The following is a 14,219-nucleotide window of genomic DNA, read 5'->3' on the forward strand; positions in this document are numbered from 1 at the left end:
TGCTTACAGTGTGGAGCCTGCTTGGGACTCTTTCTCTCCCCATCTCTTTCTCTGCCCCTCCCCAACTCGTGTGCGCGTGCATGCTCTCTCTAAATAAATAAATAAACAAAAAAAAAAAAAAGAAAATATCACTGGGTAACTATTGTTATGAAACTTGTATTTTAAGGATTATGATTAAAATACTGTTTTCTGAAGGCTGGAATAAAAACAAGCTGGAAAAGCGTGGCTCTATTCTACAACCACTAGTATTCACTGCCTGTCAAAGGCATGGAGTGAGGAGGCAACCATCACTGAAGGGAATGGTTCATGAGATGTTACAGAACTCATTCCTCCAGGCTCCTATGGTCTCTCCTGTATCAGAGCATGAAAACACAATACTTTAGCCTGGTTTTCTGTGGTTGAATATTATTAAAAATACCACACCATGAAGAATGTCTCCTCATCTGCAGAAGAACAGTTTTTCAGGGCACTGTATCCCGCAGTTGCTTTGTTTCCCTGCCACTCCCCCTCCCCCTTCATCTCTTCACAGGTGTGTCAGGAATTCTGTCAGAGAAAGTCTCCCTTTGTTTGAGAATCCTTGTTATTTACAACTTGGTGGAAAAAGTGTTTCCTCTCAACAACTTCCTTTTGCCAGGAACTATTTACTTACACAGAATAGTTATTTAAAGGAACTAATTACTGCCAAGTATGTTTCAGAAAACTAAAACCTCACATATTTTTATGTAGCAGGTCAAATTGTCTTGTAGTTATATATTTTGAGCCAAATGAACAATATTTTCCCCTTTTTTGACTTGGCTACCAAGAAGCCAGGACTGAATTTGATGTCTGAGTAATTGTTGACCAGTTCTATTTTTTTTTTTTTTAATTCTTAATGTTTATTTATTTTTGAGAGATAGAGTGTGAGTGAGGAGGGGCAGAGAGAAAGGGAGACATAGAATCCGAAGCAGGTTCCAGGCTCTGAGCTGTCAGCACAGAGCTCAACATGGGGCTCAAACTCACGAACCTCAAGATCATGACCTGAGCCAAAGTCAGATGCTTAATCAGTTCTGCTTTTTAGTATGATTTTTTTTTTCTCTACAGGGCTTTTGATCTCTTTCAATTATACTATATATGCCTATTATACAATGTCAATTAAATTCATATATTTGAACTCAAATCCTTTCTTGAAGTAGGATTTAGATTATATATCATTAGTAGCAAATACAGTAATCAAATGATCTTACTATACAATAAATACAATTTAAATGTAAAGTGGTTTTCCATATGACAGCATAGACTTGAGGGCAACATGACAAAAACTGTGCCAAGGACAATCTTTACCTTTTTTTCTCTTAAATTTTTCATACTTAACTATTCTGAAACATGGTATTTTTTTTTCAGCTTCTGCCCTGAATGAACTCTTGGAGGGTCTGGATGTTAATATGAATTTTCTTTTTCTTTTTTTGTTCCTGCCCTCCATCATAATATAATTTTGGAATTTGAAAAATAAAAATAAATTAAAATTATCCAAATGCATAACAGATACCCCCACCCACACTATTTACAGATTGGACCACACAGCTTACCTTCTCACTGGTCTCAGGTGGCAAAACATTTCTGAATATATGTACATACATCAACTGCCAGCCATCCATTAATCACCTAAAAAGTTAAGCAGATACAAGTAATGAACAAATGGAATTTGAAATTAAAAATTACCATTTATATTAGCATCCCCCACTCCCAATATGAAATGCTTATCCATAAATCTAACAAAATATGTACAAGATCTATGAGTAAAACTGTGAAATTGATGATGAAATCAAAGAATTAAATAAATGGATATCCTATGCACATGAATAGGAAGACTCAATATTGTCAAGATATCACTACTTTCCAACTTGATCTATAGGACAATAGATGAAATCTATAGATTCAGTGCAATCCCAATCAAAACTCCAGTAAGTTATTTTATGGATATTGGAGGTTCTTCAAAAAGTTAAAAATAGAACTACCCCAGAACCCAGCAATCACACCATTAGATATTTACCAAAGGATACAAAAATACAGATTTGAAGGGGTACATACATCCTGATGTTTATAGTAGCATCATCAACAATAGCCAAACTATGGAGAGAGTCTAAATGTCCATCAAGTGATGAGTGGATAAAAAAGATGTGGTACACACACACATAGGAATATTACTCAGCCATCAGAAAGAATGCAACCATGTGGATGGAGCTAGAATGTATTACGCTAAGAGAAAGAAATCAGAGAGAGAAAAATACCATATGATTTCATCACTCATATGTGCAATTTAAGAAACAAAACAGACCAAGAAAAAAAAAGAGAAACAAAATAGATAAACATATGGGATGGGGGAAGAAAAAGAGGAGAGAGGGAAACAAACCACAAGAGACTCTTAATGATGGAGAACAAACTGAGGGTTGAGGGAGGGAAGTGGGTAGGAGATAGGCTAGATGGATATTAAGGAGGGCACTTGTGATGAGCACTGGGTGTTGTATGTGGGTGATGAATCACTGAATTCTACTCCTGAAACCAATATTGCACTGTATGTTAACCAAAATTTAAAAAAAAGAAAGAAAGAAAGAAACCAGCATACAGATGTCTAAAGAAGCTTTATTCATAATTGCCAAAACTGGGGAGCAACCAAGATGTTCTTCAGAAGGTGAATGGATAAACTGTGGTACATTCAGACAATGGAATATTATTCAGCACTAAAAAGAAAAAAAGCTATCAGGCCATGAAAAGATGTGGAAGAACCTTCCAAAGCTATAGTAATTAAAACAGTATACTGACATAAAAATAGACATATAGATTGATGTGACAGAATAGAGAGTCTCAAAATAAGCCCATGCACATATGGTTAATTAATTTATGACAAAGGAGCCAAGACTATACCATGGGGAAAGGACATTCTCTTCAAGAAATGATGCTGGGAAAATTGGACAGACATATACAAAAGAATGAAATTGGACCCCTGTCTTATACCATACACAAAAATTAATTCAAAATTAATGATTTGAACATAAGACCTAAAAGCATAAAACTCCTAGAAGAAAACAAAAGTGGCCAGCTCTTTGACAATGATATTTTTGAATATGACACCAAAAGCAAAAGCAACAAAAGCAAAAATAAACAAGACAATATCAAACTAAAAGGAAAGCATCAACAAAATGAAAAGGCAACCTCCTGAATGGGAGAAAATCATTGCAAAGCATAAATCTGATAAGGGGCCAATATCAAAATGTATAAAGAACTCAATTCAATAGCAAACAAACAATCTGATTAAAAAAACCTGAATAGACATTTTGTAAAGACATACTGATGGCCAACAGACATATGAAAAGATGCTCAACCTCACTAATTTCAGGGAAATGCAAATCAAAACCACAATCTGATATCATCTCACGCCTGTTAGAATGGTTATTATAAAAAAGGCAAGAAATAACAAGGTTGGTGAGGACGTGAAGAAAAGAAAACCCCTGTACACAGTTGGTTGGAATGTAAATTGGTGTAATCACTATGGAAAATAGTATGGAGTTTCCTCAAAAAATGAAAAATAGAGTTACCATATGATCCAGTAATTACTTTACTGGTTATTCAAAGAAAACAAGAACACTAATTAAAAAAGATAAAAGCACCTCTATATTTGCTAAAGCATCATTTAGAGTAGCCAAGATATGGACACAATCCAAGTGTCCATTGGTTGAATGAATGGATAAAGACATTGTAGTACACACACACACACACACACACACACACACACACACACACACACAGAAGAATATATTATTCAGTCATAAAAAATAATGAAATGCTGCCATTTGCAACAACATGGATGGACTTCAGGGATCATATGCAAAGTGAAATAAGTCAGACAAAGAAAGAGAAAAACTATATGACCTGTCTTATGTGTGGGATCTAAAAAAAATAAAAAGAAAAAACCCATCAAGCTCAGAGATAAAGAGAACAGATCGGTGGCTGCAAAGGGTGGGGTGGGGGTGGGGGGAAGAAATGGATGAGCTGTCCTTTTTTTAGTTTACATAAATTCAATATAAAATTTTTAAAAGTTTAAAAAAGAAAAATAAATGAGCTATCAAACCATGAAAAGATGTGGAAGAAAAAGTGACAGAAGCCAATCTACAAAGATTATGTACAGTGTGATTCCAACCATATGACATTCTGGAAAAGGCAACATTATGGAGACAGTCAAAAGTTCAGTGGTTGCCAGAGGTTGGAGGGAGAGAAGGATGAACAGGTGGAGCACAGAGGATTTTTAGGACAGTGAAACTACTCTCTGTACTACCATGGCAGACACACGTCATTATACTTTCGTCAAAACCCATGGAATGTACAACACCAAGAGTGAACCCTAATGTAAGCTGTGGATTTTGGGTGGTAATGTGTCACTGTAGGTTCAAACTGTAACAAACATACCATGCAGGTGTGGAAGACTGTGTGTCAGGGACAGAAGGTATATGGGAACTCTATACTTTGCTCAATTTTGCTGTGAACCTAAAACTGCTCTAAAAAATAGTGTATTTTTTGGGAAGCCTGGGTGGCTCAGTCGGTTGAGTGGCCGACTTCGGCTCAGGTCACGATCTCACAGTCCGTGAGTTCGAGCCCCGCATCGGGCTCTGTGCTGACAGCTAGGAGCCTGGAGCCTGTTTCGGATTCTGTGTCTCCCTCTCTCTCTGACCCTCCCCTGTTCATGCTCTGTCTCTCTCTGTCTCAAAAATAAATAAACGTTAAAAAAAATTAAAAAAAAATAGCGTACTTTTTAAAAAGGTAAACAGATAAAAGGGGGAAGATTTTAATCACATGAACTTTTCCAACAATTTAGATTATAGGAAGATGTTGAACTATAGTATGATATCCATGTCAACTGACATAGTGATTTAAAAAAATCCTAAGAGGAAGAAAAATCGTACGAGCAGTCCCTTAATAAGTATTGAAATGCCCTATTCACCCAATAATCACCAAGTAAAACATTCCTTTTCTCCCTATTATCAAGCTCTTAGCTGTCTTACTCCCTATTATTCCACTCTTCCAGGCATCTGTTCAGCAGCATTATTCTCTCAAACAAACCATTACATGGCTAAAGTCCTATTCCATCAAATCTTGAGCATTAAGTATGTTTAAAAAATATTTTCATGATGTAGTTAATATACCTGAACCAAGGTAATGTAATGAAGCATATCTGCCATTAATAAAATGACAGAAATATGTATTTTAAAGACAAATCGAGAATTACCTTGAAAAACTTATGTATTCAAACAACAATGGATACTTTACTTTCTGGTTAATTGGTGTGGCAAGAGTCTCTGGGATGCAGAATGTGTTAGACATATTCATTTCAATGTTTAAAAAGATAATTTTACTTAACCATCTACCTTTATATTTTGTTTGAGACAAATACACAGATACAGGAGACAATCCTACCATTTTGAAGATTTCTGAGATGAAATGGAGGAAAAAGAACCATTTGGACTATCTAAAAGTTCAGTGCAATCTGTGATGGACTGAATTCTCACAAAATTTTCTCAAGAAGTAACCAGAATAATCTAATCTTAGTTAAGATGGCACAGGTAGAAGGCTCAAAGCTTGCAAAGACCAGAAGGATATACATATCCAATCTTTAACTGGCTACCTGTAGGTAGTAAGATATTAAGTGCTTTAATTTTATTTCCTTGTTTACTTACAATGAACATGTGGCATACATTCTTAATTTTTTTTAATCAATGCTTTTAACATTCAAATTTAATGAAGAAAATGAGTATAGCAGGAAAGAGAGTTGTTCACTCAGTATTTAAGACAGGACCCTAACCCTGGAATATCTGTCCAAAGACATTCCTGGACTGTAGTCCCAATTTAGCTCAAGAAGAAACAGCTCACCACACTCACACATAATGAGTTCATTTTTAAATTATTATGTTTTTAAGTTTATTTATTTTTTTTTTTAGTAATCTCTACACTCAATGTGAGGCTTGAACTTAAAACTGTGAGGTCAAGAGTCACATGCTCTTCTGACTGAGCCAGCCAGGCGCTCATTTTTTATATTAAGAACATTTATGCCACTTAATGGCAAAGATACTAATAAATGAGCTAAAACTGTGGGTAAGAAATGAGGAATAATACTTGAGATGCAAATGATCATCTAAGAATACAGATGGGAAACAGATGAAATACACAACCATGCTCTAACCAATATCCATTATTCAGCATAAAATGATCTAAAAGCACCCTTGAAAAGCCAGAATTACTAAACACCACAAAGCACCTCTGTCTACAACACAACAGTGCAACCTGTTTTGTCTTTTGCAGCAATATCTTAGAAGTTCATAAAATCAAAATGTCTACATCCAATGATTAATGTAGGTGATCCAGAGGACATGCTCTCCTACACATTTTCAAAAGCAAGACATTAAAACACAACACTGAAAAGAAACTGTTATGATAGCTGATTTGAAATAAATGTTTTGAATTTTGAAGTTAAAGCACACCATAAAGATAATTTAAAAATCTGAAATGAATTTAGGAAAGACTAGCTGTTTCAATTTGATTCAAAAAGTGTTTTAGAGGCAGATAGCCAAGTTACACTAAACACTTATGAATAAGATTTCCTAGGAAAAGTAGCTCATTTATCACAGAAAGCAGTTTTGTAACTTCAGAGTCAGCTTGGAACTGATCTCCAAAGAATCACCAACAGCAAAATTGCAAAAACTACAGAATGTGACCTTAATGATTTTTATTTTTTTATTATGAAATTTATTGTCAAATTGGTTTCCATACAACACCCAGTGCTCATCCCAACAGGTACCCTCCTCAATACCCATCACGCACCCACCCCTCCTTCCCACCCCCCATAAACCCTGTTTGTTCTCAGTTTTTAGGAGTCTCTTATGTTTTGGCTCCCTCCCTCTCTAACCATTATTTTTTTCTTCCCCTCCCCCATGGTCTTCTGTTAAGTTTCTCAGGATGACATAGGAGTGAAACCATATGGAATCTGTTCTTCTCTGTATGATTTATTTCACTTAGCATCACACTCTCCAGTTCCATCCACGTTGCTACAAAAGGCCATATTTCACCCTTTCTCATTGCCATGTAGTATTCCATTGTGTATATAAACCACAATTTCTTTATCCATTCGTCAGTTGATGGACATTTAGGCTCTTTCCATAATTTAGAAATCGTTGAGAGTGCTGCTATAAACATTGGGGTACAAGTGCCCCTATGCATCAGCACTCCTGTATCCCTTGGGCAAATTCCTAGCAGTGCTACTGCTGGGTCATAGGGTAGGTCTATTTTTAATTTTGTGAGGAACCTCCACACTGTTTTCCAGAGCGGCTGCACTAGTTTGCATTCCCACCAACAGTGCAAGAGGGTTCCCGTTTCTCCACATCCTTGCCAGCATCTATAGTCCCTGTTTTGTTCATTTTAGCCACTCTGACTGGCGTGAGGTGATATCTGAGTGTGGTTTTGATTTGTATTTCCCTGATGAGGAGCGATATTGAGCATCTTTTCATGTGCCTGTTGGCCATCTGGATGTCTTCTTTAGAGAAGTGTCTATTCATGTTTTCTGCCCATTTCTTCACTGGGTTATTTGTTTTTCAGGTGTGGAGTTTGGTGAGCTCTTTATAGATTTTTGGATACTAGCCCTTTGTCCGATATGTCATTTGCAAATATCTTTTCCCATTCCGTTGGTTGCCTTTTAGTTTTGTTGGTTGTTTCCTTTGCTATGCAGAAGCTTTTTATCTTCATGAGGTCCCAATAGTTCATTTTTGCTTTTAATTCCCTTGCCTTTGGGGATGTGTCAAGTAAGAAATTGCTGCGGCTCAGTCAGAGAGGTTTTTCCCTGTCTTCTCCTCTAGGGTTTTGATGATTTCCTGTCTTACATTCAGGTCCTTTATACATTTTGAGTTTGTTTTTGTGAATGGTGTAAGAAAGTGGTCTAGTTTCATCCTTCTACATGTTGATGTCCAGTTCTCCCAGCACCATTTGTTAAAGAGACTGCCTTTTTTCCATTGGATATTCTTTCCTGCTTTGTCAAAGATTAGTTGGCCATACTTTTGTGGGTCTAGTTCTGGGGTTTCCATCCTATTCCATTGGTCTATGTGTCTGTTTTTGTGCCAATACCATGCTGTCTTGATGATTACAGCTTTGTAGTAGAGGCTAAAGTCTAGGATTGTGATGGCTCCTGCTTTGGTCTTCTTCTTTGATATTACTTTGGCTATTTGGGGCCTTTTGTGGTTCCATACAAATTTTAGGATTGCTTGTTCTAGCTTCGAGAAGAATGCTGGCGCAATTTTGATTGGGATTGTGTCGAATGTGTAGATTGCTTTGGGTAGTATTGACATTTTAACGATATTTATTCTTCCAATCCATGAGCATGGAATGTTTTTCCATTTCATTGTATCTTCTTCAATGTCCTTCATAAGCTTTCTATAGTTTTCAGCATACAGATCTTTCACATCTTTGGTCAGGTTTATTCATAGGTATTTTATGATTCTTGGTGCACTTGTGAATGGGATCGGTTTCTTTATTTGTCTTTCTGTTGCTGCATTATTAGTGTATAAGAATGCAACTGATTTCTGTACATTGATTTTGTATCCTGAGACTTCGCTGAATTCATGTATCGGTTCTAGCAGACTTTTGGTGGAGTCTATTGGGTTTTCCATGTAGAGTATCATGTCATCTGCAAAAAGCGAAAGCTTGACTTCATCTTTGCCAATTTTGATGCCTTTGATTTCCTTTTGTTTTCTGATTGCTGATGCTAGAACTTCCAACACTATGTTAAACAACAGCAGTGAGAGTGGACATCCCTGTCGTGTTCCTGATCTCAGGGAAAAAGCTCTCAGTTTTTCCCCATTGAGGATATTAGCTGTGGGCTTTCATAAATGGCCTTTATGATTTTTAAGTATATTCCTTCTATCCCAACTTTCTCAAGGGTTTTTATTAAGAAAGGAAGCTGAATTTTGTCAAATGCTTTTTCTGCATCTTTCGATTGACAGGATCATATGGTTCTTATCTTTTCTTTATTAATGTGATGCATCACATTGATTGATTTGTGAATGTTGAACCAGCCCTGCAGCCCAGAAATGAATCCCACTTGATCATGGTGAATAATTCTTTTCATATGCTGTTGAATTCAATTTGCTAGTATCTTGCTGAGAGTTTTTGAATCCATATTCATCAGGGATAGTGGCCTGTAGTTCCCTTTTTTTTGCTGGGTCTCTGTCTGGTTTAGGAATCAAAGTAATGCTGGCTTCATAGAATGAGTCTGGAAGTTTTCCTTCCCTTTCTATTTTTTGGAACAGCTTGAGAAGGATAGGTATTATCTGTGCTTTAAATGTCTGGTAGAATTCCCCTGGGATGCCATCTGGGTCCTGGAGTCTTATTTGTTGGGAGATTTTTGATAACTGATTCAATTTCTTTGCTGGTTATGGGTCTGTTCAAGTTTTCTATTTCTTCCCGTGAGTTTTGGAAGTGTGTGGGTCTTAGGAATTTGTCCATTTCTTCCAGGTCGTCCAGTTTGTTGGCATATAATTTTTCATAGTATTCCCTGATAATTGCTTGTATATCTGAGGGATTGGTTGTAATAATTCCATTTTCATTCATGAAATTTTCTATATGGGTCATCTCCCGTTTCTTTTTGAGAAGCCTGGCTAGAGGTTTATCAATTTTGTTTATTTTTTCAAAAACCAACTCTTGGTTTCATTGGTCTGCTCTACTGTTTTTTTAGGTTCTATATTGTTTATTTCTGCTCTGATCTTTATTATTTCTCTTCTTCTGCTGGGTTTAGGCTGTCTTTGCCATTGTGCTTCTATTTCCTTTAGGTGTGCTGTTAGATTTTGTATTTGGGATTTTTCTGGTTTCTTGAGATAGGCCTGGATCACAATGTATTTTCCTCCAGGACTGCCTTCGCTGCATCCCAAAGCGTCTGGATTGTTGTATTTTCATTTTCGTTTGTTTCCATATATTTTTTAATTTCTTCTCTAATTGTGTGGTTGACCCATTCATTCTTTAGTAGGGTGTTCTTTAACCTCCATGCTTTTGGAGGTTTTCCAGACTTTTTCCTGTGGTTGACTTCAAGCTTCATAGCACTGTGGTCTGAAAGTATGCATGGTATGATCTCAACTCGTTTATACTTATGAAGGGCTGTTTTGTGACCCAGTATGTGATCTATGTTGGAGAATGTTCCATGTGCACTCGAGAAGAAAGTATATTCTGTTGCTTTGGGATGCAGAGTTCTAAATATATCTGTCAAGTCCATCTGACCCAATGTATCATTCAGGGCCCTTGTTTCTTTATTGATCCTGTGTTTAGATGATCTATCCATTTCTGTAAGTGGAGTGTTAAAGTCCCCTGCAATTACCACATTCTCATCAATAAGGTTGCTTATGTTTGTGATTAACTGTTTGACATATTTGGGGCTCCCATATTCACCCCATAGACATTTATAATTGTTAGCTCTTCCTGATGGATAGACCCTGTAATTATTATATTATCTTCTTCATGTCTTGTTACAGCCTTTAATTTAAAGTGTAGTTCATCTGACATAAGTATGGCTACTCCAGCTTTCTTTTGACTTCCAATAGCATGATAGTTCTCCATCCCCTCACTTTCAATCTGAAGGTGTCCTCAGGTCTAAAATGAGTCTCTTGTAGACAGCAAATAGATGGGTCTTGTTTTTTTGTCCATTTTAATACCCTATGTCTTTTGGTTGGAGCATTTAGTCCATTTACATTCAGTGTTATTATTGAAAGATATGGGTTTAGAGTCATTGTGATGTCCGTAGGTTTCATGCTTGCAGTCATGTCTCTGGTACTTTGTCTCACAGGATTCCCCTTAGGATTTCTTGTAGGGCTGGTTTAGTGGTGATAAATTCCTTCGGTTTTTGTTTGTTTGGGAAGACCTTTATCTCTCCTTCTATTCTGAATGACAGACTTGCTGGGTAAAGGATTCTCGGCTGCATATTTTTTCTGTTCATCACATTGAAGATTTCCTGCCATTCCTTTCTGGCCTGCCAAGTTTCAGTAGACAGATCCGTCACAAGTCTTATAGGTCTCCCTTTATATGTTAGAGCATGTTTACCCCAGCTACTTTCAGAATTCTCTCTTTATCCTTGTATTTTGCCAGTTTCACTATGATATGTCATGCAGAAGATCGATTCAAGTTACATCTGAAGGGAGTTCTCTGTGCTTCTTGGATTTCAATGCCTTTTTCCTTTCCCAGTTCAGAGACATTCTCAGCTATTATTTCTTCAAGTACACCTTCAGCACCTTTCCCTCTCTCTTCCTCCTCTGGAATCCCAATTATGCGTGCATTATTTCTTTTAATTATGTCACTTAGTTCTCTAAGTCTCCCTTCATGCTCCTGGATTTTTTTATCTCTCTTTTTCTCAGCTTCTTCTTTTTCCATAATTTTATCTTCTATTTCACCTATTCTCTCCTCTGCCTCTTCAATCTGAGCTGTGGTCGCGTCCATTTTATTTTGCACCTCATTTATAGCATTTTTTAGCCCCTCATGACTGTTTCTTAGTCTCTTGATCTCTGTAGCAATAGATTCTCTACTGTCCTCTATACTTTTTTTCAAGCCCAGTGATTAATTTTATGAGTATTACTCTAAATTCTTGTTCCATTATATTGCTTAAATCGTTTTTGATCAATTCGTTAGCTGTCGCTACTTCCTGGAGTTTCTTTTGAGGAGAGTTCTTCTATTTCGTCATTTTGGGTATTCCCTGGTGGCTCCAAACTACAGGGCACTTCCCCTGTACTGTCTGGAGAAACTTGTGTTGGTGGGCGGGGCCACAGTGAGACCTGATGTCTGCCCCCAGCCTACCACTGGGGCCACAGTCAGACTGGTGTGTACCTTCTCTCTCCCAGGGGCAGGACTCACTGTGGAGTGGTGTGGCTCCTGTCTGGGCTGCTTGCACCCTGCCAGGCTTGTGGTGCTGCTTTGATGGGATCTGGCCAAGGGTGTATTAGCCGGTGGATCCGCAAGGTGCACAGGGGCGGGAGGGGCAGGCTCAGCTCGCTTTGCCTTTGGTGGTCTGCTTTGGGAGGGGCCCTGCGGCACCGGGAGGGAGGCAGACCCGTCAGAGGGATGGATCCACAGAAGCACAGTGTTGGGTGTTTGTGCTGTGCAAGCAAGTTCCATGATGGGAACTGGTTCCCTTTGGGATTTTGGCTGGGGGATGGGCGAGGGAGATAGTGCTTCCCAGCACCTTTGTTCCCTGCCAAGCTGACCTCTCTCCTCTGGGGCTCAACAACTCTCCCTCCCGCTCTCTGAGCAGAGCTGTTGACTTATAACATATCAGATGTTAAGTCCCACTGGCTGTCAGAGCACACTCCGTGCGACCGCTCCGCTTTTGCAAGCCAGACTCGGGGGCTCTGCATTGCTGGGCGGGCTGCCCCTCTGCTGCCCTGGCTCCCTTCCACCAGTCCGTGTAGCGCGCACTGCCTCTCCGCCTTTCCTACCCTCTTCCGTGGGCCTCTCCTCTAAGCTTGGCTCCGGAGAGTCCGTTCTGCTAGTCTTCTGGTGGTTAGCGGGGCAAATTAGGCAGATGTGGGTGGAATCTAAGCGATCAGCAGGACACGGTGAGCCCAGCGTCCTCCTATGCCGCCATCTTCCTGTCTTCCCTTAATGATTTTCAAACATGGAACAAAAAGTATGTTATACAGAGAAATTTTTGTTTGTGCAGAGAATTTATGTTGCATGTTTTAGAAGCATTTCCATAAAAAATAAGGCAAAAAAAAAGTTTCTGTACCTAAAGTACTGGTTTTCAGTTGTACAGAAAAATATATTCAATGTCCACTCTGTAATCACATGGCAAATTTACTACTGAGCAATGACTAATAAAGGACATTAATACTTAGAAATGGGACAACGGATTCCCCCAAAGAAAATAAAATGTTCCTAAATACAAATCTGAACATCACATCATGGTTTCTAGATTTAGGGAGAACTTAAAAAAAAAAGTTGGACTGTTACAGGTTAAAAGTTAGGTGCTTTCTCTGCCTGCTTTTTTGGTGAGTAGGCAATTTCCTTAAAAGGTGCACATGGCAGTAAAACGATTTCAAATCTAGGCCACCTAATAAGGTAGCCACCTAAAGCCACCTTCCCCAAAGGCCTTAATGGTCTCACAGGTAGAAAATTTTGCGGCAGGGAATGTAATAACTCTGGCGTGTGTGTGTGTGTGAGAGAATGTGTGGCTCAGCCAGCCTTGCCGATTTCGAGTTTGTGGCTCCACGGACAGGCACCCTTAAGGTCCCCAAAAGTCTACGGAGTCTGAGTGGGCTCTCCTTGTCCTTTGGGAGCATAAGGTCTAGGGCAGTATTGGATCAGATTCTGATATCAAGTCACAAAGCTGAGTCCGCTCCAGCCAAACCTCACCTAAAGTTTCCCTCAGGAACATGACCAGAGGAGTATCTGATTGGTCCTCTCATCCGAGGAAATACTATCCTTTTGTCTGCTCTTGTGACACTGAACATGAGAAAGAAATTAATAATGGGATCAAAACAGAGTAAGCTTACGATTTTAGAGGTCATGCCCAAAAATTTTACAAAGGGATTTTTCAGGTGATTATGGGGTGAAAATGACACCTGGGAAGTTAAGGACCTTTTGAGAACTAGAATGGCTTATATTCAATGTAGGATAGCCCCTAGAAGGGACATTAAATGCTCAAACAGTGCAGTGGGTTTGGCTAATAGTCACTGGGAACCCAGGCCACCCTGATCGATTTCCATACATTGACTCCTGGCTTGAAATTGCCAGAAACCCCCTACCTTGGGTGTGATTCATCCTTAGCAAGCAGAGCCAGGTAATGTTTTAGCCATTTTATCTGGACGTTCACCCAGGGAACCAAAGAAGCAACCCACCGCTCCTCTAACATTTAAAGGAGACGTGGAGAAAGATCTTGTCTTTCCACCTCCTTATGAGTCGTTAAACTCCCTCCCCGGTGCCCCTGAGCTTTAAACCCCACCCCCGTCTGTCTGTCTGTCCCATCTGCTGCTGTTGCTGCCGCCACTGTCACCACGGCCCATCTCCCTGCCCCTCTCAGACCTGGAGAACTTTCCTCCATAAAGGCCAGCAGCCAGATTGCATGCCAGACCCAGACCTAACGCTCTCCAAATGCCTGTAAGGGATATGAGAGAGCCTGAAAGACAGAATGAGGAGGCAACAGTCCAGCCCAGCCCAGCCATTCCATGATGTAT

General features: G+C 39.0%; 1 protein-coding gene across 3 annotated transcripts in view; it reads right to left on the bottom strand.

Annotated features, from left to right (window-relative positions):
- The window catches only part of TCAIM (T cell activation inhibitor, mitochondrial), an 84,087-nt gene that overhangs the window by 51,154 nt on the left and 18,714 nt on the right, over window positions 1-14,219 (bottom strand). For all 3 annotated transcript variants that reach the window (XM_040479585.1, XM_040479586.1, XM_040479587.1), the window contains exon 2: window positions 1,566-1,641. In XM_040479585.1, the coding sequence (XP_040335519.1) occupies window positions 1,566-1,612 (47 nt within the window). In that variant the 5' untranslated portion in view covers window positions 1,613-1,641. The remainder of the gene's footprint in view (window positions 1-1,565; window positions 1,642-14,219) is intronic.

The sequence above is a fragment of the Herpailurus yagouaroundi genome, unplaced genomic scaffold (genome assembly GCF_014898765.1).
Source record: "Herpailurus yagouaroundi ecotype Mexico unplaced genomic scaffold, PumYag 159, whole genome shotgun sequence".
Taxonomy (NCBI): Eukaryota; Metazoa; Chordata; class Mammalia; order Carnivora; family Felidae; genus Herpailurus; species Herpailurus yagouaroundi.